The sequence below is a fragment of the Bactrocera neohumeralis genome, chromosome 5 (assembly GCF_024586455.1).
Source record: "Bactrocera neohumeralis isolate Rockhampton chromosome 5, APGP_CSIRO_Bneo_wtdbg2-racon-allhic-juicebox.fasta_v2, whole genome shotgun sequence".
Classification (NCBI taxonomy): Eukaryota; Metazoa; Arthropoda; class Insecta; order Diptera; family Tephritidae; genus Bactrocera; species Bactrocera neohumeralis.
Window position 1 is genome coordinate 36,553,807 of NC_065922.1, and position 26,829 is coordinate 36,580,635.

At 36.7% G+C, this 26,829-nt stretch overlaps 5 protein-coding genes across 20 annotated transcripts in view; 3 read left to right on the top strand and 2 right to left on the bottom strand.

The window, feature by feature from the left end:
- LOC126759635 (ecotropic viral integration site 5 ortholog) overlaps positions 1–8,137 on the bottom strand; it is an 84,674-nt gene extending 76,537 nt beyond the window's left edge. For 5 of the 11 annotated variants that reach the window (XM_050474577.1, XM_050474573.1, XM_050474576.1 and 2 more), the window contains exon 1: positions 7,420–8,135. The gene's annotated coding sequence lies outside the window, so the exon portion shown is untranslated. Of the gene's footprint in view, positions 1–7,419 lie in introns of all 11 variants that reach the window. The other 6 variants (XM_050474581.1, XM_050474580.1, XM_050474579.1 and 3 more) reach the window with 3 other exon arrangements.
- Positions 8,138–8,817: 680 nt separating this feature from the next.
- Positions 8,818–10,663, top strand: LOC126759655 (dual specificity mitogen-activated protein kinase kinase dSOR1). Of its 3 annotated transcripts, none has more exons than XM_050474622.1 (4): positions 8,818–9,014; positions 9,357–9,987; positions 10,049–10,375; positions 10,447–10,663. In XM_050474622.1, exons 1-4 carry the CDS (start codon positions 8,905–8,907, stop codon positions 10,561–10,563), a joined length of 1,185 nt encoding a protein of 394 aa, XP_050330579.1. In that variant the 5' UTR covers positions 8,818–8,904; the 3' UTR covers positions 10,564–10,663. The 3 variants fall into 3 exon arrangements, with proteins under 3 accessions (XP_050330579.1, XP_050330578.1, XP_050330580.1); XM_050474621.1 differs by having other exon boundaries at positions 8,819–9,014; positions 9,348–9,987; XM_050474623.1 differs by having other exon boundaries at positions 8,919–9,014; positions 9,337–9,987.
- Positions 10,664–11,170: 507 nt separating this feature from the next.
- LOC126759640 (kelch-like protein 5) lies at positions 11,171–16,024 on the bottom strand. Of its 2 annotated transcripts, none has more exons than XM_050474590.1 (8): positions 15,281–16,024; positions 13,504–13,867; positions 13,052–13,438; positions 12,689–12,990; positions 12,417–12,624; positions 12,239–12,361; positions 11,945–12,175; positions 11,171–11,505 (listed from the first exon to the last, which is right to left on the bottom strand). In XM_050474590.1, the coding sequence occupies exons 1-8, from the start codon at positions 15,526–15,528 to the stop codon at positions 11,428–11,430; spliced, it is 1,941 nt and encodes a 646-aa protein (XP_050330547.1). In that variant the 5' UTR covers positions 15,529–16,024; the 3' UTR covers positions 11,171–11,427. The 2 variants fall into 2 exon arrangements, with proteins under 2 accessions (XP_050330547.1, XP_050330548.1); XM_050474591.1 differs by lacking the exon at positions 15,281–16,024 and adding an exon at positions 13,939–15,250.
- Positions 16,025–16,947: 923 nt separating this feature from the next.
- LOC126759626 (ubiquitin carboxyl-terminal hydrolase Usp2) overlaps positions 16,948–26,829 on the top strand; it is a 28,946-nt gene continuing 19,064 nt past the window's right edge. The window contains exons 1-3 of one of the 3 annotated variants that reach the window (XM_050474530.1): positions 16,948–17,079; positions 18,660–18,844; positions 18,909–19,474. In XM_050474530.1, the coding sequence (XP_050330487.1) occupies positions 19,076–19,474 (399 nt within the window). In that variant the 5' untranslated portion in view covers positions 16,948–17,079; positions 18,660–18,844; positions 18,909–19,075. Of the gene's footprint in view, positions 17,080–17,140; positions 17,245–17,614; positions 17,692–18,659; positions 18,845–18,908; positions 19,475–26,829 lie in introns of those variants that run through there. The other 2 variants (XM_050474531.1, XM_050474532.1) reach the window with 2 other exon arrangements.
- LOC126758052 (dentin sialophosphoprotein-like) lies at positions 19,615–26,347 on the top strand. The gene is made up of 3 exons (XM_050472047.1): positions 19,615–19,662; positions 21,392–22,564; positions 26,227–26,347. The coding sequence occupies exons 1-3, from the start codon at positions 19,615–19,617 to the stop codon at positions 26,257–26,259; spliced, it is 1,254 nt and encodes a 417-aa protein (XP_050328004.1). The 3' UTR covers positions 26,260–26,347.

A 26,829-nucleotide genomic window follows, 5' to 3' on the forward strand; every position in this document is an offset into this window, starting at 1 on the left:
TTTTTCCTGTAGGGATATATGTATAAAGTCTAAAGTCTATGGGGACAATCCTGCTTCGATTCAGGTCTTGGAAAAAACATCATGAGTGACATTCGCCAGTTACCAGTCGAAATGCTCGAACGAGTAATCGAAAATTGGACTCAATGGATGAACTATCTGAAACGTAGCCGCGACCAACATTTGAAAGAGATAATCTTCAAAAAATTTCAAAGAATTTTCATTAGAATGAAAATAAATATTCCCGATTAAATTTGAAGTTTTTGTGCTTTTTCTTTAAAAAAAGATAGGGAAGCTCGAAATGGATCAACATACATACGTATATGTTACACGATCTCCGACGTTTTCTTTTGGGTGTTAAAAACTTCGTGGCAAACTTGATACACCCTATTCAGCGTATGCAAATTACTGTTAAAAACCATAAGGAAAGTAAATAATAATGTCTGTATGTAAGTGCATGAAGCAGGTCCCACCAACATGACTTAATTAAAAATTGCATAAATATTACGAAATAAATAAAAAATTTAAATAAGCCACAAAAAAAAAGCAACGAAAAATATCAGATAAAGTAGTGGTTATCAGACACCGTTACAACACAAGCAATCAAAACAACAACCAAAACGCCAACAACTGCAGTAATCAGTTCCAGCAAGAGTCAGCAAAATAAAGTTTACAGTAAAATGGGACACATGTTGCTTACACAAACATGCACATACAGACGTACAACAAGTTTTGTCAGCTTGAGAGCAATTTTCACACACTCAAAGCCAGCTTTTGCGCGAATAACTGTCTTTTGGCTTTGTTGAAGGCGTTAACTGACTTCAAGTGCAAATTATGCCACGGGGGCGCGAAATGATTAAAACGAATATTTGGCATAATTTTCGATTTATGTGAAGGTCACCAAACGGTGGCTTTTATTTACCGTTTAAGGCTTACAACAATGTTAAGTACATGCATACGCACTTTACGAGCGCTTCACCATCAAAAAACAATAAAAAAAAGTGATAAAAAGTTAAGGAAGTGTCAAATTCGGGTGCAACCGAATATAAAATATAAGATATTTTAATACCGTATTTGTGTAAAGTTCATCATTGCTTCCTAATGTATATATTATACAGAGAAGTCATCAGATGGAATTCAAAATAGCGTTATATTGGAAGAAGGCGTGGTTGTGAACCGATTTCACCCATATTTCGCACATGTCATCAGGGTGTTAGGAAAATTTATTATATACCGAATTTCATTGAAATCGGTTGAGTAGTTCCTGAGATATGCCTTTTTAGATTTTTAAAAAAAGACTGGGTGCAGCTTCCTTCTGCCATTTAATCCGTAAAATTTAGTGTTTCTGCGAATTTTTGTTAGTCGGTTGACGCACTTTTAGTGATTTTCAACATAACCTTTATATGGGAGGTGGGCGTGGTTATTATCCGATTTCTTCCATTTTTGAACTGTATATGGAAATGCCTGAACTCTATAGAGTTTGGTTGACATAGCTATAGTAGTTTCCGAGATATGAACAAAAAACTTAGTAGGGGGCGGGGCCACGCCCACTTTTCCAAAAAAATTACGTCCAAATATGCCCCTCCCTAATGCGATCCTTTGTGCCAAATTTCACTTTAATATCTTTATTTATGGCTTAGTTATGACACTTTATAGGTTTTCGATTTCCGCCATTTTGTGGGCGTGGCAGTGGGCCGATTTTGCCCATCTTCGAACTTCTTCTTCTGGAGCCAAGAAATATGTGTACCAAGTTTCATCATGATATCTCAATTTTTACTCAAGTTACAGCTTGCACGGACGGACGGACGGACGGACGGACAGACAGACATCCGGATTTCGACTCTACTCGTCACCCTGATCACGTTGGTATATATAACCCTATATCTGACTCTTTTGGTTTTAGGACTTACAAACAACCGTTATGTGAACAAAACTATAATACTCTCCTTAGCAACTTTGTTGCGAGAGTATAAAAATCGATTACTACATACTTTAAAATTATGTTACATAATAGAAATCACTAAATTCATCCAATTAATTAAATTCATTCCAATAGTGTCCAGGGAAAATTATTAATCCATATCATTACTTTTCACTCTATTTCATTCATAGCTCTCTCACTAATCTAAATTGAGGTTATAAAATATCGACCTACATATATTTGGTATATTTGTGGTCTAAGGTATTCAACTAAAGTAGGCTAAAAGAAAACGTTCCCATCAATGTTGGGATATAGTGCAGGTCGCCTTCAAGTTGGTGCATCCTATGTTATTCTAAATGACTTTCGGTTTTTACGGCCTTTCAACTCCTGGGCGGCTTTACGAACTATATTATGAGATGAATTAGCTCTATAAGATTTTGGTTAAGCCCTAGGCTGGTGGTTGCGGCATTCTGACACCTGAGTATCATGGAGCGAGACTCATCAGAAATGGCTGACAGGCTATTGTCGCAACCGCCCCCGTCCCATTAAAACCCTGGCAGGCCTCAGAGTACGTTCACCCTTGTTGTCGCTAAGTTGGCGTGATGGGTGTTGGTTGCGACAACTCTTTCTTTGCGCTAGTCGGCTCTGAACGTATAGCCTCATAAGGTCGACTACCTTCCGGGGGACGAATAGCGCTTTTGGCAGGGAACCCTATTTGCATTGACAAGAATCAAAAAACACGAACGTTGACGGAAAGGTAACGAAGGGAAATGAAGAGAGGTCGAGTGCTGCTCTTGGTGCGACGAAAACGTCGCTAGCGAAATACAGTAAAAGGACCACCCAGTAGGAAGTTTTACATCAGGCCCTTCTACAAGCAGTCAGTTGGGGGAAGCCGGCGAAAACCCGCAAGTATGTGATGTGGGTAGAGCCATGCTAATACACTCGAGTGAGCCAAGAGGGTACTGAAGGAGAGCGAAGACGATAGGGTAAGACCGGACGCAGCTGAAGTTAAACCTGCGTAAGAGGGAAAAGCCTCCCTTAGTAGAAGACTGCGAGTGGGAGCTGCGCCACCCTTTATTTAAATCACTATAAATGCTAGCTTAATAGAGCCCGTAAGCATCGTCGGAAGGTGTATGTCTTAGAAAGTTGCTAAGAGACTGAGAGAATCTGGATTCTTAAATGAACACGTGTCTGAACACTCGGAAATCCTCTCTCACCTTGTCTTCGTACCGGATCACTTGAATCATGGAGTAGCCGAATTCTGGCGGTTTCTTCTCAACCCATATATCGGCAAGGGAGTTGTGAGTGGGAAGAACCCGTTGGAGGAGAGGAGAAGTGAGCTTTTTTACGAATGGGTCAAAGCTTTTGGAGAAGGTTAGTGGAGGACTTTACTGTCAGAGGCCCTCTATCAAGTCCAGCCTCGGACATTAAGGTAACAGTAGATTTACTGCTCCGAAGTGCAGCCTCCTTCAGAGAAGTGATCATCCACTCAGATAGCAGGGCGGTGATACTAGCCTTGAACTCATTAACAGTGCGTTCGGGGTTTGTTAAGGAGTGCCTAACCTCGTTATCAATGGCTTCGAGTCTTTGTATGGCTGTTAAGTCACCCAAGCAGTTGTAAATCTGATGAGCTAGCAAGGGAATACACCCCAGAATCGTAAGAGATCTAGTGATCTCTTTGTAAGACTAGTCTATCCCTAGTTGTGGCGGTTTTAACAGGTCAATGTCCTATTGACGTCCATGCTGTAAGACTGGGAATCTTACCAGATGCCATCTGCAAAAGCTGTATGGAAGAAGACGAGGGTGAAACTACTCAAAACTTCGTTCTTGACTGTCTAGCGTTTGGGATATCAAGGCTTAAATACTTGGGGCGTATTCCTTTAGATATTCCACTGAACTGACGGTAATGGAAATTAAATGCCTGTGGCTACACAAAGAACTACATATATTAGTCCACGTGTGATCTATCTGGTTCAGCCATCTAACCTAACCTAACCTAACTAAGGATATCTTACACATTGATCAATATATGCGATATATGGTAAAGACAACTCGTAGGTCTGAAATCAGTATATTAGGTATACGGAAGATCGATCTGATTTTATCAACTTTTGGGCATGAAACCTCATTTTGGGCGAGAAAACATAGGCATTTAACTTCATCAAATCTTACTTATTCACTTAAATATGGACCAATTTACCTCGATTACCCTATGTCAGAAAGTTGACAGGCGTAAAAAACTATTTTCTAGACAATTTACGAATTTTATTTATATACATATTTGCGCATTTTCCCAAAATTTAATATTTGCCCTACTCTTCTGTAACCTCTGTTGTCAAAATATTTTTTTGCGATCTTTGTTCACACTTTTAAATAAAGTAAATAAAAAATTTCTCAGCAATATGATTTGCTTTATTCACGGCAATATTTTTTATATATTTCTATTAGTTGTTGGTGTTATTTATTTTGTATCTTTCATATTATTCTCACCTACTGACACATCTTCTAAGATTTGTGTGGCACAAAGAGCGCATCGTAGAGGCGTTGAAGCACACTTAAATCAAGGATGACCAGTTTCAGTTGCTTTTGAAAAAACCTGCGCATGCGTGCGCGCGTATATGTGGGATTATGTTTCTATAATTTGCATTTAAGAAGAAGAAAATTTACTTACTTGTTTATTACTGACATCAGAGGCCACGTTTCAATATACTTAACTCCAACAACTGATACTTAAACAACACATTTTTGGCACCTTATACGATTTATGGCTTTATAAAAAAAATTTTGCTTTTACTATATGCTAGCGATACTGTGTAGAGTTTTACAATGGAGAGAATAAGCAATGCCTATAGGGTTATAGATCCACTATTAGACTGCCAGAACCGCGGCTTTCGTCCGTTGCACTAATTGAAACAAATACGATCTTCTTCATCACATCACGGGTCTGCGTAACCGGAGCGGACCCGGATTTTTATTCAGGACTTTTAATACGACCACATCGCTCGGACTTATTTGGGGACAACAACAGCTAAAATAAATACGGCATGGTAGAAAATGTCCAAGAAATTATCCTTTCGGTGTCGGCTACTAAGTAATTTTTTCAGCTCATTGCCTTCTAGATGCAACCATGCAACCGACCGGAAGTAGAAGGAACGGACCCGGTCAATGACTTCTTAGTCACCACCATGCCTCGAAATTACTTCAGGAATGTTTTCTGCCGCTACAACAACAAATGAAAGCTGGAATGCATACATATGTATGTATGTACATACATACATACATATATACATATGGGGAAATTAGTTTTATAGTTATAATGACACGATTTAGGTCAAATATGCACTGTTTTTCGATAGTTTGTTGTCATTTTGAAGGAAATTCCCTAGTTTGAACTCGAATTAATCCCTCAGATTTTGATACGTATGTATATCGATCCTGAAATTTACACACGTCTTTTCTCTTAAAGAGACTACTCGTTAGCCGTAATCATCGATTTCGGACCACTATAGATTATAACTGGTATACAAACTGAACGACCAAAATTAGGTCCTTGTATGGAGGACTTTTTTATTTGACAAGATATCTTCTGGAAATTTGGCATGGATTATTTTTCTAAGCAAAGGTACAATCTCCGAAGATATTGTTCCGATTGGATTGACAGTGCTTGGCCGGATACAAATCCGGGCCCGTTCCGGTTACGTAGACCCGACTGTCGTGGGAACAGATCATATACACCTCTCTATCAAAATCGAGATAAAGACCTTTTTACGCTTTCATGCTACAAAAAATGCTGTGAAAGGTATTATAGCTTAGATGCAATTGCGTCGAGTTCAACGAATTTCTTTGTACCTATTCGCAATTTCAATTATGAACAAATTTGTCATTTAAAGTATGAATGAACTAAATGACACCGAGGTCAATGTGCCAATGTAGACGCAGTTACAAATCAACAAAAATGTGTGTACATATGTACGCACTTAATTAGGAAATACAGTAAAGAGTAAGAGTGCGATGAAAATAACAATGAAATTTCACTTTTCCATTTATCATTTAACTAGTATTGTTGTTGTTTGCAAAAAATCGTTAAAAGTAAGTAAATTTTCTATAATTGCCACACCTTTTTTGTGACAATAGCGGTAAGGCAATGTACGACAGGTGGACTGGCTGACTGCTTCACATTTTTCATTTCAAAAATTTTCCATGTGCAAACGGAATTAACATTTATTTATTTAAGGCAAAGCAAAAGTGAATTCCTAACACAAAGTAGCCAATCCTTTAGGTTTTCATTATTAACTTCTCAATCCACGCCAGCGCGAGGTGCACACACGCTATTCATAGGAGTGTATAACGGTCTTTGTGATGTATAAATATCTACACCCATTCACATACATATATGTATGTATGTACATACATATATATACAAGTATGTATGTATGTATATATAATGATTAAAAGCGGGTGTTCCTACAACCCGTATGGTCAAAGAAGAAGGAGTCAATGGCAGCAAAGTGTCAGCGGTATCTGAAGCAGAAGCGAGTGAAAAAAAATAAATATGAAAACTGAAAAATGATGAAAAATGACGATGGTGCTAGGACCAGCCAGCAATATGGACAGGTGATAAAATACACTCGAGTTTTATAAGCAAAGGATGTAATTTGTATCTCATCTGCATGGTTTATGGGGAACTAAAAGTAAATAAAATGAATTAACATCTACCACGAGTTGTGGACAGAAATTAGATTAGCGCTGTCGCTGGTTGATGCAGTGGCAGGCTCCGAAGTAGTAAAGGGAATGGAAAAATTAATCGAAAAAATATAACCGCAGGAGCAAATGCCGCGCTGTTGTGGCAGAAATAAAGTTGTGTTCACCGAAACATATTTCAGAGTCTTAAATGCCAACAACCCGCAGCAAAAATTCGCAAAACCGTAAAAACGCTGAGAGTAAAACGAGAAGATAAAATTGTTTTCAAACTAAAGCACTGGAAGGTAAGTGCCACTGGTGAGGCGCAGGAACATGGTGTGATGACCATAAAAATAACTAGAAGCTCAAATTAAAGTGTCAACTCTTCACTGGCATTTTTCTCTGTAACGAACGACCGCAACGACATATTTAAATACTTTGAATAAGCAGAAATAAAACACGTATACGCATACGCATATACAACAAAAACGCAACAGCAAAAAAAAATTAATCAGCAACTTATTTTAATTGAATGAATAATTGAAAAATTTAAGGCAGCAACAAATTAATAACATACTATGCGGCAGAACATAGACTTAGTATGTACATATGTATGTGCATACCTATGTCCGAATAAATTGCAGAAAGTAGTAAGTTTTATAAGCATTTTTATGGCAAAATTGTCGAGACTTGAAGTATCAACAAACAAATTTTAAATTTACACACCCTCATTTTGAAAATCACACGAATCTACCTCACTAATATCATAGGAACGACAATAATATCTGCGAAGTGCAAATTTAAGATGTTTCTCAACTCACCTTTTCTAAAGCTGCCGTACACATCGGTCGTTTATAACAGGTGATGCAGAATCTTATTCACTGATTTACCAACAACACCACTGCCTACCTGTTATAAGTACGTAAATCCAATCAGTAATTTTTCTCCAACAAGATATTTCACAGATAAACTAGCAACTTAAGCTTTTTTCGACAGTGCTGATGCTGCTTCTTGATTGGCCTGTATTACCCTTCCCTTTTTTCATGGATTTTTTTGTTTGTTTTTCTCTATTCACTTGCACCGCTCCCAATTGGTGAGAATTACATACATATAGCAATATGCAAAATACAAACACTTTTTTATATAAAAATTACTTTGAAATGCATATAATTTAATTCGGAAGCCAATTTTTTCTGCTACACAAACAACACTTCAGCACAATTCGTTGATGCACCGTAAACTTCAATAAATTTCCTGTATGTATTTTTTGCGTACACTTGCACTCGCGCATTACACACACTCGCTCAATTTCGCTAATTTTCTTAATGTGTTACTCTTTGCAAATTCTTAAACACATAATTTTTCTTTTTAGTAAATAACTGTAAGAATTAAATAGTAACAAAATCTTCACAAACTCCGATACGCGTTTCTTTACAAGCGAGACGGTCTGATCTGTTCGTTTTCACCGATTTGTTGTTTTTGACTTTTTCAAACAACAAAATTTTTCTTTTCCCTACATTCATTTTCTGATCAGAGATTTCATTTTGACGTTTTATTTTTCTAATTAGATTCGTTCCATTTTCATTTCGTTTCACACATAATGGCATCATGCGGCACAAAAACAATGAGAGTGTTACCCATCATCATTCATTAGAATTGTTAAAAATATTATAAATAATTTGTATTTAATTAAAAATACAGTTAAAGCAGTTTTTATTGCAACTGTTTTTAAACTATTTTTATATCAATATTCACACAGCTTAGTTCATTGCACAGAATTTAGAAATGAGTTGTAGTTGGTTTAAATAAATTTCCTTTGTAATTTTACTTTTACCTATCTTTTAGAACTTTTAATTGTTTTGTAAGTTGCAAATTGTTTTATATTAAAACTTTTTTTAATTATTAAATATATTTGACAATTAAAAGTTAAATAAACGCAACAGCTGTTTTCCACAATAACAAAACAACAGCGCAGCGTCGATGAAATCAGCAAAACACAGTGTAGTCTACACTTTCAATTTTCGGCCGCAGCCCCAACTTTATTCCCCTTTTATATATTATTATAGTTATATATTTGAATGTTTTCGTTAAGATTTAATTTATGTTTAACATATTTTTGGGTTATATATTTTTGGAAAACTTGTTTAGATATGTGTTATAAGTTTTAAGGATCAACTGCAGAAATCCCTTCTGGGAAGTTTTTTTGGCAATTGCAAGTGTGAAAGTACAGCACTGCCAAGGAGGAGTTTTCGGTATTTTGCGGAGGTATCTTTTTATTATTTTGTCCACCCAACGGTAAATAGAATATGTCGAAAAATAAGTTAAATTTAACGCTGCCTCCTGGAGCTGTAGATGCAACAGTAGCCGCGTCACAGGTTGTACCAACACCGCCATTCAAGACACCATCAGGAACAGAGTAAATATGCCAATAAATATTTCTATTGATTTTTTTCATTTCCTGCACTAGCACTTTGTTGATTCCTTCTAATTTGAGCTTTAACTTTTTTGCTGCTTTAAAAAATCTCGACGCCGACTAGCGGTTTTGTGTGATGTTGGCTTTGCTAAAGTTATCTTGTTTCTGTTAAATATGTTATACATCTCGCTATATGGAGTAATTCAATGAATCGGCCAATTTGGGCTGCTGTACATTGTATTTATTTCCCATGCCTGTCTATCGAACATCTTTTTCTCTTAATTTTTTTGCTTTTCGTTTTGTTGCACAAAAATTCATTAAAAAGTTAAATTAAAGAAAACATAGTTTACTGGGGAAGCCGAAGACGAGCATCGAGGCGCTAACGGAAACACTGGAAGAGTTGGAAATGGATGACTCCGCACGAAATCGCATTAAGGTGTTTCTTAGCCAAAAAGAGAAAATCGGTGAACTTTCTGATGATGATCTCGAAAAGTTGGGTGAACTTGGCTCCGGTAATGGTGGTGTAGTTATGAAAGTGCGTCACATACCCACCGAGTTGATAATGGCACGCAAACTAATACACCTTGAGGTGAAACCGGCAATTAAAAAACAAATAATACGCGAACTGAAAGTGTTACATGAGTGTAACTTCCCGCATATTGTTGGCTTCTATGGCGCCTTCTACAGCGACGGTGAAATCAGTATTTGTATGGAGTATATGGATGGTGGTTCTTTGGATCTGATATTAAAACGTGCCGGTCGCATACCGGAATCAATACTGGGCAAAATAACAGTAGCCGTGTTGAAGGGCCTCAGCTACTTGCGTGATAAGCATGCTATAATGCATAGAGATGTGAAGCCGAGTAATATATTGGTGAACAGCAGTGGCGAGATAAAGATTTGTGATTTTGGCGTGTCCGGACAGCTAATTGATTCCATGGCCAATTCCTTTGTAGGCACGCGCAGTTATATGTCGGTGAGTAGCGCTGTATTTCTATATTATTTTTAGGCGTTAAAGTTTTCTGTTTTCCACACAGCCGGAGCGTTTACAGGGTACACACTACTCGGTTCAATCGGATATTTGGTCACTCGGTTTGTCACTAGTTGAGATGGCAATTGGCATGTATCCGATACCGCCACCCGACGCCAGTACACTGGAAGCGATCTTCAATGACGATCCAGAGGATGGACAACAAACCGTTGTGGAACCTAAAGTGATGGCGATTTTTGAGCTTCTCGATTATATTGTCAATGAACCACCGCCTAGGTTGGAGCACAAAATATTCACCGACGACTTTAAAAACTTCGTGGACATATGTCTGAAGAAAAATCCCGATGAACGTGCTGATCTTAAAACACTACTGGTAAACAGATATATAATTAATATTGCTTTTAAAATTTGTATAAATATTAAAATTGATTTTGTTTTGCCTAGGATCACGCATGGATACGCAAGGCTGAGGTTGAGGAGGTGGATATTGCCGGTTGGGTGTGCAAAACAATGGATCTGCCACCATCGACACCGAAACGCAACACATCGCCCAATCAATAAAAAAAATATATAAATACTAATTTTTGATAATTATAATTAATGTGCATTTGCTTTAATTTTTATTTATATATCCTTCCTAATAAATATACTCAATAACGAATCATCTGTGCGAAATCTATCTAAATTTTTTTATATCAAGCAACCGAAGTCCTCGGTATTGGCCATTTCATCAGCTAACTGTAATTATTATACCCTAAACAGGGTATATTAAGTTGCCGCTAAGTTCGCTCCCAGAAGGGTCGAGTCTCTGTGTATATAGTTTTTGAGATTTAATATGCAAGCCTTTTCTCCCCACCTTGCTGTTCATTTGTCGTAGCTGCCGATTTCGGACATTGATAAGACTGCCAGATAAACTTATTGATTCCATCAAGTTATTGTACGGGATACTTTTTTATTTGAAGAGATAATTTTGTGAAATTAATGGTGCAATATCGGGAAATATTGTAAAGATCGGACCACTATAGCATGTAGCTGCCATAGACCGCGTATAATCAAAATCAAGTTTTCTATGGAAATGTTTTTGTTTGGGAAGGGTATTATAGCGGCATTGCAACCGAAGTTAACGTTCTTTCTTGTTATTTGCACGGGTTAACGGAAATACAACGCATTGTTGTTTTATACATGCAAAATATGTATATTTTATTAAAGAAATAAATACTCATATTCGTAAATTCAAAAAAATAGTTTCGAGCACACATAATTCCTATTTATATATAATGTATGTATGTATGTATATGCGTATGTAAAGTAAGAATCCATTACAATAGTAAAATTTGATTTTTTGCTTCTTAAATCTAAATACTCGTTTGGTAAAAAAATATGATAAAAAAATGTATTGTTGTATTAATGTATGTATGTAGTTGCTTAAAGGTTGTAATAATCGACAAATTCAACGGTGCGTCTGTAACACATCGGATTCAATCTGACCGGTTTCCATTTCTTCTACAAATTCCAAAGACCAAAAAAGGTATCAGAAAACGTAACAATGTGAGAAAACATAAAGAAAAGATAAAGAAAGAAAAAACGATCAGTGTTTTTAGTTAAAGAAAACAACGAACTTAACTCAAGTATTATATATAAATTGTATATATAATATATATGTATATATATGTGGAATGCATAAATGCGTACGGAATGTTTTGAGCGCAACAGCAGTAACGAAATATGCAAGCTAGAAGGGATGCAGTTAGCGCACTTCTTTCGTATTCACATTAACCAAAAACTTTTTCATTAACTTAACATGCTTCTTTTCAAAACCAAGTTATTTGCCAACTTTCCAAAGCTAAAATACTATATATAAGCCACTTCACATAATAACGCAACAACAAAATATAGATAGATGAAGGATGAGCAAAAAAAAAAATTTAATATAAAACTAAACTGTTGCGCTGGGTAATGGTGGTGTTGGTGGTATGATATTCGGTATTGCCACAACGCTTGCGCCAGCGCGACTGTATGTCAGCGGTGCAGCTTGAGTCCACTCGTTTGTCTCTGCATTGTATACTTCAACGGTTTTTAAATAATGATTGCCATCATAACCGCCAATTGCCATAAGGCGATCGCCTAGCAAAGCGCAGCCGATAGCATCGCGCCCGACGTTAAGCGAACAGATCTGCAAGTATAATACAGTGACAATCTTTACTTCGCAAAAAAAAAAAAATACTTCAACGCTTACCAAAGTCCAAGAATCTGTTGCGGGGTCGTAGCGCTCCACTGTATCGGTGCGGCAAACAGAGGGATTGCTGGCCGGACAATCGTGGCCACCCAGCGCGTATAGGAATCCATTTGCCACAGCAACCTGCGAGAAAACTTGTAAACTTTGTCTTAACATATATTCAAGTGTTTGCACTTACGCCTACGCCACCGCGTCGTTTATTCATTGGCGCGCGCATGGTCCATTTATTGGTGTGTGGATCGTAACATTCGATCGAACGATGGCACACCGAACCATCTCGACCGCCTACCACAAACAAGCGACCACCAAGCACTGCCACGCCAGCGGTCGAACGCATCGAGGACATCGAAGCCACGTAACTCCATGTACGTGTGCTTGGGTCCCAACTGTGGACAAAATTATAAGATTTATATAATAAAAAAATTGTTAGCTAATTTTTGCAGCACATACCGTTCAACAGTGGACAAATAGCTCCAGCCATCATGACCACCGACCGCATAGAGTGGACCTTCCAATACCGCCACGCCCAAGCCATGGCGGTGCGTGCCCATCGGATTCAGCGCTGTCCATACCATCGTATTCAAGTCTAAACTCTCTACTGTATTGAGCGTTTTTAAGCCATCGCGACCGCCCACTATAACTAACTTATCATCCATCACAGCAACACCGAATTGTAAACGACGTGCGGACATATTCTTCCACACCGACCACTTGTCCGCATACGGACAGTAGCTTTCAATACTTATAGCGCCCTGTAAAATTATTATTTTATTTTTAAATATTATTTTGTGCTTGCATATATTTTACGGGTACCTTGTGCGCATCCATGCCGCCCACCGCCAACAAACGACCTACCGTCGATTTACGCGGCTTTGTGCGCTCCGAAGCTATTAAAGCTAACAAATTGCGTCGTTCGGGCAATAAATGCCACTTAAGCGCTTCCATCACAAGCTGTTGACATTCATTGGAACTACACAGCGTTTCCACATGATCCATAATAAATGAGGGTTTCAGCAGCGGCAAGCGCACTAACGCCAACAATTCAGGAATGTGCTTTTCACGGCTGGCGGGATCGTGTTGCACCCACATCTTGAGACTGTGCACTACGTCCTCCTCGGTGGGCACATTGAGATCATCACTAGAAATTAGCTTACCCAGCTGCTCGGAGTCGAGTTGCAGGAATTCTTGATTTTTGCAAACCTGTATAAAAATAAAAACAAATTTTTATTGAAGGTAAAATGGATAAGAAAATCGGCGCATTTTACCTGCATGAAATGCTGGCATGTGTAGGATTTGGCCAGACGTAGTAGCGTTGTGCAGCTTTGTCGTTCCGCAAAGAAGGCAAAGCCCAGGCAGTTTGATGGGTGTAACTGGCGCGCAAGGAAGTTGCAACAGGCAGTGACTACAGAGTTCAACTGTAGCAGACAGGCAGTGGCTAGGAGCGTTTCTACAGTATCTTCGCGCAGCTCAATATAACCCGTATAACAGTATTGTATTAGTATTTGTAATGCATCGCCATGCACCTCGCCGAGCGTGACTTCCTGCTCTTTGGTCTCACGCAATGAACCGGTGAACATGGCGGCAAAGTAGGCGCTCGATGCTGACAATACTACACGATGGGCTGGCACTCTATGCAAATTTAGGGAAATAAAGGTTTTATTTTAATATATACACAGTTGGTGTTTAGATCGTATCCTTACATGGCAGCTATAAAAGCAGAACGATCAAAACAAAGTTATTGCAAGAAAAAAATTTTATTGGGGAATTTTAGCTTCGGTGCAATCGAAGTTAAAGTATTTGCTTGTTTTAGAAATATTTCTATATTCATAGCACCTGACGAAATTCTTCGCGCTATTAACATATCGGCAACACGTCAACAACCTAATTTATATATAATTATATAAACATATTAGCCCTAGTATATATTACTATGAACTTTTGAGTCCCCATGCACTAATTAATGATTCATATAAACAAAGTCAACCAGGCATAACTTTCCAGGTGTATGCAATTTTGTAATGAAGAAGTTGATTACAGGGAAATTGCTAAACGTCAGCAATTTTTCGACTTTACTTGATATTCATATCTTCGTATTAGTTTAAATTTTGTTTATTTATTTTATTATCACAGTACTTTTTACGTTATCGCACCATTATTTTATCAATGTGGGGGAGAAACTTTAGTTTAGTCATAGTGCTATTAATTTTTTGACGAGTTTAAGCATTACGATGTGTATTGGTTGGTATCATAAGTATGTGTTCATACCATATGGTATATATACATATAATATATACTTATGCCTTTGTATTTACACAAGTTATCGGGTAATAGCAACAGTTAATTCAAAACAAAACAGAAACCAAACGCTTGTCCGTTTCCGTACGACACCTTCACCTTCATCCAACCAACGCACAGCTGTAGCGACATTACACACCATATATTTATAACATACATATGTATATGTATTTATAATTTACAAGAGTCGGCATCTATATATCACATAGAGTAGCAGCTCGCTGTCATTTCACATGGAACGGGTAGTAAAATGTGCAAAAGGGGAGACAAGTGTATAGCAATGCGGCTATGCAATTGTCGTACTAGCTAGCACTTCTTTGTTTGGTGCGGCTTTTCCTACAGCGCAGCAGTTTGCAGACAAAGAACGAGGCGCACTACGATTAGTGTAAAAAAAACTGCACATACTCGCATATTTATATGTATATATTTAAACGGGAAGATGATAGACAAACAGCATTCGGCGCAAAGTGAATGTATACGGTTTACTGGCAATTTGTTTGTGACGCAGTATTCAGTACTCAACTCTTTATGCACATAAACATTCCCCCTCGATCGTTGCTTTTGTTTGCTGCATGCAAAAAGCGACCTGACCTTAGCTGTCTATTTCGCGTGGCACTTTTTATAATATACAGACTCTTATAATTGAAATGTCTTTGTTTCTGGCGCCGGAAATGCACTTCATTGACAATGATCTGTAGTTTTATTTTAGAGATACATAAGTAAATATGTATGTAAGTACACACTTACCGCTTGCCGTCGATTCCAGCAATTAATACTACATCGCAGAGCTGATGACTGTCCAAGTATAACTGCAAGCGCTTTAATACACTTTCCGCATGGTCACGACAGCGGAAATATTCATCTTGACTTACGGCAGACGTAAGGCTGCCTAAACTATAGTCTCGGGTTAGGGAATCACCATCAGCCAGTAGAGATATGGGCGCAGATGAGGATGTCATGGAATCACGACTAGGGCTATCTTTATTAGTAGACATATTCACGACGCTGTAGAGCAAAACAATTGTATATCCGTATGTTTATTTGTAGTAAAATCGCAGTTTCTCAATTAAATTAAATGCAAAAATTGTGCTTAAGAAGTTTTGCGTTTCTCGATTTAATAGTTGCTTTACGGGTTATGGTATTTTGCGTTTTTAATTTTATTATGTACTTTATTCCGGATTGCACTCCAGTAGGGTAAACAAAAAGAGCACCAACACTTTGAAACTGCAGCAGCGGAATGGCAACCAATCGTTTATTGCCAATTAAATGCACTTAACAAAGCGTTGGAGTTAATCAAATAAACGGTCCACCTCTTTGTTGCGCGTATTTATTTTGGACGTGCGTTGCTTTTGAGGCAACTAAACCTATTGAAACTGCTACTCCTGCTTCCATAAATATGGACTAAAATCTTTTAATTGCATTTGTTGCAGGAAGAATGTAAGAAGATAAAAATGGCGTACGAAAACCAGCACAAAATACGATCAGGTGCAAAAATAATGAATTCGACGTTGCCAAACAATTACATGCGTATAAGTACGAAATGTTTTTATAAATACAGAATCACTGAAAAAGCTTTAAGTGAAGTGACAATTTTTAGATTGTTTTCTGATTTTTAATATGCTGAAATTAACGTAAAATTAAGAAAAGTTTCTTAGAATAGCGTTGATTAAAATCAAAACTATTTTATTGCAAAGATTGGGCAACTACTCTTCTAGTAAACACCGACGAAAATAAAAGTTCTCAAAGGGTGGTGCCACCATTGCGGAAAAACGAAGCACTTTGGCAACACATGTACTTCCGAGAAAAATACATATCCGGCGCAGCTAGTCTTACAAAATATTTCTGAAAAGTAAAGTTAAAACTACAAAATTGTAAAACTAATTTTCAAAACAAAAAAAAAATACAAAATAAATACCGTTGCCGAACCATATAATTCACTAAGTAATTCAATTGTTGTTAACATATTTAATAAAAAAAAATCACGGTGTTTAAAAAAAAAATAATTATTACGTTTGTAATGGATTGGTATTTCTTCTAAATGGATGATTTTGCTAGAATTCAAATAATTCATCTTCATTTCTGTCTATAGCAAAATGAATTAAGTAACGTTAATTCATAACACTATGGCATCTTGATTAACGTAACATAATCCAGCAATAAAGTTCAGTGGCTGACAATTTCCCAATCGCAGTGTTACCGGCTTGAATAACTTCACTAACTCTTACAATATAACTAGTTTTTATATAAATTATTTAAGCATAGATTGTTCTATATACAACAAACGCCATACGAAACTTATTCAAAACGCATAAACACATATTTATAAAGATTAATTTTAGCTGAGCATATGCTCTGTTTCAGAATTTAATATGTGGATTTCATAAGCTGTGTTATATTTCTGAAATAACTTCATCTGGCAGTACTACAAACGAATACGACGAACGGACGAGGCTGGCCAGAAGCGCACTGTGCTTATAAAATTTTTTCGCAGCTAAAAATAAATAGAAATTCGAATATTCCTTCCCAGAGTTAGTGCAATTAGAAAAGTGAGTGAAATCAAGTTTAAAGTGTTGAAATATTAACATTGAAGTGTTTTTCAATAACTATTACTACTGGAGTAATCGATCGATGCAACGCCGTCAATTGTCGTCGGTAGAAAAAAGTCAAAGTCAAAAATGCTAGTAGGAGGCGTTGCGACCTCGTTTCCTAACGTGAGCCCAAATCCCATTGCCTCCACCTTAAATGTCGTATTTCCAAGAGCACACATAACCAATCAAACCAAGTAAATAATTTTTTTTTGGTTAGCTGGATGTAGCCAACTATTGATACCATAGCAGCCAATCTTATTGACGCTAACAAAATCTCGTTAACACAACCACTGTCACAGGCATTGTCGTCGTCGTTGTCGCCACATTTCCACTTTCCATTTTGAGGAAAATATTTTACTTTGCGTAATATTTATGTAGTTTATTTTATGTATGAGTCGCATTGCTGTTGGCTGACTGGTCGATTTGTTGGTTGGTGTATTCAGCGCTTTTAAAAATAGAATTTTTTAATGATGATTTGACTTTCGACGCTGTTGTGTTTGTGTTTTTCGAGACATTTTTTCTCGTGCGCGTTTTGTGCATTTATATCTTAAATAGAGGCGCATTTTCACGGTAATACACGACGAAAAAATATATATTCAAGGAATAAAAAAGTGTGTCGACGCCAAGGCGGCTGGGATAGTTGGGAGTTGTAACGTGATAATAGTGGTAGTGGGACGAAGTGGTGTTGTACACGGACAAGTGTAAAATTGTTGGGCTGGAGCATAGAAAATGAATGAGAGTTAACGTTCAACTCGTATCATTGTGTTCGTATGTACATATGTGCGTATACAAGTCTCAATTGTGATCAGCTGGCTATCCGTTCGTGGAAGAAAGGTGGAGGTGTGAGGCGAGTTTCGTAAAATGTGGGTGGTGCTGGCCCCGAAGCACTTTTACGATAAGGAGGCGACGACGAGGTCAACGGAGTAATCGCTGTTGTTGACGACGATTGGCGAAATGCTGCAAATGTTGTTGTCGTATGCGTCAACGTCGTCGTTGATATTTTCATTGCTCCCTACTGCGCTGCTATCGTTGCGGTTGTCATTGACGTTTACTCTGCTTATAGTTTTACATATTCTTATTCTGCGGGCTTGGGGTATGCGAACATGCCGACCATGACTTTGTTGTTGAGTGAAAATAAATGGTGTAAACTAAAAAGAAACTAAAATTAACAAAGTGTTTTATGATATGAACTGATATAACTGACTATGAAAAGCGTTTGTGCACGTGAAAATCGTAGTATCTTTTAAATATGTAGTTAGCGCCAATTACCGCAGCAACGGTGGCAGTATCAGTCACATTATGCTTTTGTTTTTTTTTTCACAATTACTATAATACGAGAGCAACCCTGATTTCTACCACTTATCGATTACTACTTGGCACTCGTCCCTAAGCCAAATTGCTGAGATCAAAAACATGAAATTAGACAATGGGGTTAGGATGGCACTAAGTCAATCAACTACTTGCTCTCTTAAATTTCCGCGTATCTATGAAAAAAAGATGATCCATTAATTACTTACTTTTTATTTCTTTTCGAATAGTTGAACGTTGGTAAAGCGAAAGAGAAAAATACAAAAAATTATACGGCAGCTGCTAACTTTTTAACTTATCTGTGACATTGCAGTTGAGATAGCTTTTGTTTAGCTAGTACCAATTATGTAAGGTAATGGATGCGCGCATAGAACTGATGCCAATAATCTGGACAACAAGTGTACCAACCACTTAGGTAAGTGTCTTTGGATTATCTAATTAAAAAATTAACTTATTGTATTTTTTTGTATATTTTACAGTCGATCAGCATTAATGATTCAATATTTTCCACAACCAAATTAACGTAAATAATCACAAAACCGCAAATAGTTTTACAATAATAGAACAAAAGCTAAGAACAGCGTAGCAATAAAAACGAGCAACACAGTGTGTGCACGGTCGGAGCCTTCTTTATACATCTACTAATATGCCTGTGATTTCGCCACGCAGATCATCGACATCGAACAGTGGCAGTCTATACGGCACCTCGTCGTCCGGAACTGGCAGTACAGGCACTAGTACCGCCAGTGCATATAGTAGTGCATCGTCGTATTTGAATCGTGCGAATAGCTTGTCGAAACCCACAACGCCAAGCAGTTCATTGTGGTCGTCATCGTCGTCAGGAGCATCGAAATATACACCCAACTATTATAGCTCTTATTTGGGTTCGAATTCGTCATCGTATTCGCCACGTACAGCATCGCAACGTAACTCTTTGTCGTCTTTGTACCTGAGCGGCGGCTCCTCTGGATTAGGAACCTATCGCAGTAGTTCATCTTATTTGTCAGCCGGCAGCAATGATCCAATTACATCCAGTAGATATGGAGTGAGTAGATAAACAAACAAACAACCACTACTACATAAAAGCACACAACATGTGTGTTATTCAAATGCTTTTGCTAAACCATATAAATACATGCATTGAGTATGTATATAGTGTCTAGGGCATTTTTGGACATTTGTGTAATGTCTAATTTAGTAGTGTTATTAGCAAACAAAAACAATAGTGTAGCTGTGAGTGTTATCTGCTGAATTGCATTATACGCATGTAACATATGCATACATGTACATATATCCATATGTAAACATTGCGTGAACCTTTTACCAATTACTCATTTGCAGCACACCCACTCGTGCACACACACACATCTGTACAAGCGCACAAACCCTTGGGACTGTCGTGTGGTATTTACATTGGGTTATGCGTTTGCTTAATAACCCCACTGCTCTACTTACACCTTTAGGCGGGATTCTTGTTTTGTGTTTTTAGAGTAGTTGGTTAACAAGTCAAGTTGTGACTTTAAATTGCAATGTAAATTTTTATACCATATTGCTGCTATCCAAAGTATTTATAAAATATGTTTAGCACACATAAAAGTTTGGTGTTAACTGTGTACGTGTGTGACAATCATAATCACATCTTATCTATGTTAGATTTCAATTGTAAAATTTCTATTAGTTTGCCGAGCGCTTTAAGTGCTTAATACTATGGTCACTCATACAGTTTGGTTGTTAAATTCATAATCGTTCACATTCCAAGTCACACGTTTTTATTTGAACGCTTAAGCGGAACGTTTAGGTTAGGTAGTGTAAAAGCGTATACTTTTATTTTCGAAACAAAACGACAAAGAGTACTGTGAAATTAAATAATATAATAAAGTTAATTGTGTATTATTATTATTGCGAAAATATTTAATTGTGATTTAATTTTGCCAGTGTTAATTAATAGTGGAATTGTGTTATACCTTAATTCCAATAAACTTTACGTGTCCTTAAATGATAAAAACTAAGTGAACCATCATCGGTATGTGTAGGTGGGGAATGTTGCTTAAAGTTCAAATGATTACATAAAGAACATTATCTGTAGTTCTAACACCTCAAAAACCTCAAATGAGCTCGCACACACTTCCTTATGGGCAATACTATTAAATATGGTTGATAATAAAACGAAAAAATAAATTATTGTGATTTATAAACTACTGATTACCAAAGGTCTGAAAAAGTTTAATGCACTATTTCACTTTGTACATATGTATATGAGGCTTATAAAGCTAAAATTTAATACTACATAAGGTTAATCAATTATACACTCCACTAGCTATTAACGCTCATATGGTGATAATTGTTACGCTCGTTCTAACCTTTCGTTAAATAAACCAAATCATGCATATGTACATAGATGCAAACATATGTTCCATGCCAAAAAGGCAAATATTTCATTAATTTGGCGCCCATATGCTTATGTGGCTACAAATTACCTGCAAAGATACACACATACATATTTACATGTAGATACATATAATATATAAGTAATCACACCTTAGCTTTTGCTTTAACTATGTACACTGGCTGCAAAAACAACACCTGTACACACATACGTCTGTTTGTACATACGTGACTCATATTTTTCTTTTCTGTATTTATGTTATATTTATTCGTTTGTTTTTGTCACAACAACCAATGCACATGTGAACGTGTAAAAACAAAATTATAACGACAACAACAACAACACCGCTATCAAATCAACCATCACAACAACAATCAACAACAATATCTGTCCAATTGCCATGGTCATTGTCATACTCATATTTCTATTTGCATCATAAATCACTTATCTAATGGGGCAAACCGTTACAAATTCAATGCATCTGTAAATGTTGAACATAAACAAAATTGGTAAAATCTCCACAAAAATTTAAAAAATATAAAACGAAAATTCGTGTAAAAAACATACGCGCCTCAGTTACCTAAATCACCCAAGACATCATCCGATACATTGCGCAAGCGTAAGGACAGAGATACGAACAACAGCAATGATAGCAGCGATGTGAACGGTGGTGGCGCTAAGAAGCCGCCCTCGGGTTCGGATGGGGGCAACAAGCGCTTGTCAGGCTCATATTCATCCTCATCCCTAGCACGTTTAGTAGCGACATCTGGTCTGGAAATCTATGAAAAATACAGTCCCGCTAATTATAAACCCAATTGTGAACTTCCACGTTCCAGCTCAGCGCTTACTGAGGCTGAGGTAGACGCAGTTTCATCCACCATCGGCGGCACAACAACGACGACAACGAACAATGACGATTTACGCAACGAGACTACGACAAACATAACGTTGGACCGACCACGCAGTCGCTATAGTCGCTTGTATAGCGCCGGTGATGAGTCTTCCAGCTATAGCAACAGCAAATATAGTGACAGCAGCAGCAGCAATAAAAATGATAACGACTTAACCAGCACTACAGCAACCAAGCCGCACCGTTCCAGTTACCGCGAACGTGCGGCAGCCGCCGCCGCAGCGTCAGCAAAACAACAGGCCAACGCCCTCGCGCCCTCCACATCGGCCTCATCTGTGCTGAGTCATAGCAGTAGCAGCGGCGATGTGCCGACCGCAACATTTACTTTGCGCAGCAATCGCACACCCAGAACCACAGTGACAAAGGCAGAGGAAGGCGTAACACTCAACAATGGCGACAAGGCCAGCAGCAGCAGCAGCAGCAAGGGTGACAGCATCAGCCGACAAGGCAGCAAAACGAACCTAAACAGCAGCAACAACAACAGTTACACCAATGACCTTGAAAACAACTTGAGGGAGCTAAAGTTGTCCAACTCCGGCAGCGGCAGCGGCCTATATAAGGATAGCAGTAGCGGCAGCATAACCACTTTCACGATGCCGCTGCAGGCGAAGAAATCGCTCAGCACCAGCAATAGCAGCGGTCATCTCAGCGCTTTGACTACCTCAAACAACGACAACGATAGCGAACTGAAGCGCAATCACAGCGCTAACAATTTGGATGTGGTCGATCATAGCGCCCCAACATACGAACTTAAATCGAACAGTGCGGCAGCTGGCGGCGCTGAGGTGTGCTCCAGTGCAACGCTCCAAATGGTGGACACACCGATCACGGCGAAGAAGGTAAATCGCAGGCGACAAACGCCACGCGCCGTATTGTGCGCGGTCGCTTCTAAGATGTCTGTGCTTTTGTGTTGAACGCGTTTATTCCTCACATTATCCGCTGCGTTGCACACTAACTTTGCCTTGTTCAGCTTGTGCTGCTCCTGCTAAGGGCAGCGCGCACTTTGCTAATGCATGTGTCTAATACTAACCACAATGTTTGGCTAAACTGAATACTTGTTTAATCGGGATACTTTGGCGGGAAGAACTGCAGTCCACTTGATATTTTTGCTTCTAGTTTAAGGTATTTAAGGTTTGTTTTTCGAATAGCAAGCACCGCGCTTATAGTACACATTATCCCGTTAGGAAATGCATGCGCTCCACCACCACGTGACATCCACGCACAATCAGTTCATCGGACATTGACGCTAGTCAATGGCTCGCTATTTGCTGCAGTGTGTTCGAGGAAAAGTTTTATCGGTGAGGTCGATACTTTTTTTAGGAAGATGTAGTATCAAGATTAATATTTAACTGCAAAATTGGAATTTTTGGGATATTGATAAAAAATATGAATTATTTTGAATATGAGATATTTTTCTCCTTAAAAAATATTTTAAAATTCATTGAAATAATTTTTTTTATCAAAGATTGCGTTGGAATTTTAAGCATTGCTTTTGTTTCAATCAAAGTGGACTTACATATCATATACTTTCATTAAAAAATCATAAACATCATTTAACATTCATGATGTCATAAAATTGTCATATTTTCAATATAAACAAATAAAATTTGGTACTCAAATTTTTTTAAAATTAATTTGTGTTATTAAATTTGGAATCACATTTCACATAGAACTTTTGTAGTTAAAACAACTAGTTAGGAGACCTTCAAACGTAGGTTTTACTCTGTCATAGAATTGTCAGGAGGACTATCGTGTCGACCAAAAATGGTTGTAATATTGTAATATTTGTTCCGTGCTGTTTAAAATATGTATGTATGTAGCACATTTTATTATATACAATAACAACAAAGCATTATGAAATATCGGGTGATTTTTTAAGAGCTTGATAACTTTTTTTTAAAAAAAACGCATAAAATTTGCAAAATCTCATCGGTTCTTTATTTGAAACGTTAGATTGGTTCATGACATTTACTTTTTGAAGATAATTTCATTTAAATGTTGACCGCGGCTGCGTCTTAGGTGGTCCATTCGGAAAGTCCAATTTTGGGCAACTTTTTCGAGCATTTCGGCCGGAATAGCCCGAATTTCTTCGGAAATGTTGTCTTCCAAAGCTGGAATAGTTGCTGGCTTATTTCTGTAGACTTTAGACTTGACGTAGCCCCACAAAAAATAGTCTAAAGGCGTTAAATCGCATGATCTTGGTGGCCAACTGCTCATGCATCCCGAAAAATGCACTGTTTGGTGTGGTTTGTACGCTGGTGGAATCATTGGACCGTATTTCTTCAAAGATGCTGTTGGACGCAACGTTACGGTGAATGGCGATCGCTATCGTTCGATGCTAACAAACTTTTTGTTGCCAAAAATGGAAGAACTGAACTTGGTTGACATGTGGTTTCAACAAGATGGCGCTACATGCCACACAGCTCGCGATTCTATGGCCATTTTGAGGGAAAACTTCGGAGAACAATTCATCTCAAGAAATGGACCCGTAAGTTGGCCACCAAGATCATGCGATTTAACGCCTTTAGACTATTTTTTGTGGGGCTACGTCAAGTCTAAAGTCTACAGAAATAAGCCAGCAACTATTCCAGCTTTGGAAGACAACATTTCCGAAGAAATTCGGGCTATTCCGGCCGAAATGCTCGAAAAAGTTGCCCAAAATTGGACTTTCCGAATGGACCACCTAAGACGCAGCCGCGGTCAACATTTAAATGAAATTATCTTCAAAAAGTAAATGTCATGAACCAATCTAACGTTTCAAATAAAGAACCGATGAGATTTTGCAAATTTTATGCGTTTTTTTTTTAAAAAGTTATCAAGCTCTTAAAAAATCACCCGATACTTGTTGCGAACTTCAAATACATATTTTCTCGTTTAAAAAATCGTTTCAAACACACATAATAAAAATAGGCCATAAATTCTTAAGAATTTTATTACCGAAAAAAACTTGAGTTGAGGGTGTTTGTACGAATTTTCCAAAAATATTTTTTTTTTATTTTTACCAATAATTTTTTTATAAATTATTTTTTAAAATTCAATATTCTTCGCGAAAAGAAATTCTTTATCATAATTAACTCAGTTTTTTAGCCTAAAACTTATTTTTTGGTTGAGTAGCTCTGTTTATTCTTTAATAAAACATATGATTGATTGGAAAATAAACATATGAGCATACAGGGTTGCAAATAATGCATTAAAAATAATTGAATCAATATTTGAATTTTTATATTTTGTAATCCCGAAAATCGTTAAATAGAAAATTTTCAATTTTTTATCGAAAATACCGATTTGAAAAATGTTTCTATCCCAAATGTTTGATTAAAAAAATAATAATATTATTTGAGGTTTGAAAATAAAAATTTAATCCCAAATACCAAATTGAAAATTAAAAAAACTCAATCTCAAATACCTGGTTGAAAAAATATATTTGGGGCTAATATTAAAAATAAAATAAAAAAATTAATAAAAAATAAAATAAAAAAAAATTAATAAAAAATAAAATAAAAAAATTAATAAAAAATAAAATAAAAAAATTAATAAAAAATAAAATCAAAAAAATTAATAAAAAATAAAATAAAAAAAATAAAGAAATAAAATAAAAGTAAATTTAAAAAAAATAAAATAAATCGAAAAAAATAATAATAATTAAAAATAAAGTAAAACAATAAAAAAAAAATAAAGTAAAAAATAAAATTAAAAAAAGAAAAAATAAAGAAAAAATTAAAAAATAAAATATAAAATTAAATAAAAAATAAAGAAAAATGTTTCCAATTACCTGATTGAAATCAAATTAATCCCAAACACCAAATGGAAAACTAAAAAAGTGTTTTTGGGGTAACCGGATTAAAAAATTAGAAAATAAAAAATAATTCTAAATACCAGGTTTAAATAATAGAATCCCAAGTGGCGGTTTGAAGAAAAAGCTTTAATTCAAAATTTGTTACTTTGTCTACTGTACAACAAAAAACAACAACTTAACATTATAGACAACAATTTTAATTCAAATTTATAGCCTCGCCTCCACACAGACATACATACATATGTATGCATGTAGTTAATCTTAAATAGGTCTTAGTGCGGAATGTACATACATACATACCTACTCATAAATATAGATAGATACATATACATACATGTATATAGTATAGTTTATCTGAATGTAACCAAATCTCTAAACAAATTAGCCGACACTGCGACGCCCACATTATGTCGAAGTACATAGATAGGCATGTATGGATGTACCTATACATGTGTAAATAAGTGTATAAATAAAGTTGAATGTTCGGTAAAGGCAACGCGCCACAAGCAATGAACGGTAGCATCATCGACAGCGTCATCATGCCATTCTCAGTATTATGATCAACCTTTACCCACCTTCGAACAAACTAAATACAATACTAATGCATACATACATACAGTCATATTCATATACATACATACGCATTACTAACCAAAAGCATCGTCATGTAACTTGTTTGTGTTTCCTCTTCTGTGTATTTTCTAGATGAATATTCGCAGGCCTTGTTGCTGTCACTGAATAGAACGCCTATGTATTTTTGAACTCCTCTCCTCACCCCCCACAAAAAAAACAAACAAACAAAAGAAAAAGCGAAACAAAAACAAAACCAAAAATAATTACTAACCAATAATCAAGAGCAGCAACAAAAAAAATGTATAGAATAAAAAATAAAAACTAAAAGAAAGCAGCAGGAAAAGTATAGAAAAATATACAAAAACAAGATGTGTGCAACAACAAGTTTAACGCGAAAATTTCGGCAAAAATTCACAGTGAAAGCAAAAGAATTGATGATATTTCGAAATAATTAGTAGTGTGCGCAAAAACGCGGCGAACAGCGACGAAAAAATAATAGATTGAACGAAAGGCTGACGAGCAAAAACAAATAAATAAATAAACTAACAATAATAAAAGGAACAAAAAGTGACAAAACACTTTCAAAATACGGCAATTTGCCAAAAACAAAAAAAAAAAATCAAGAAAATAAACTCAAAAACCCACAAACGACAAAGCAAATTAACGAGGCTTATAATTAATTGAATACCTTCCACATTCCACAGCGGCTGTATGTCATACATAGCGCGTAAGGAA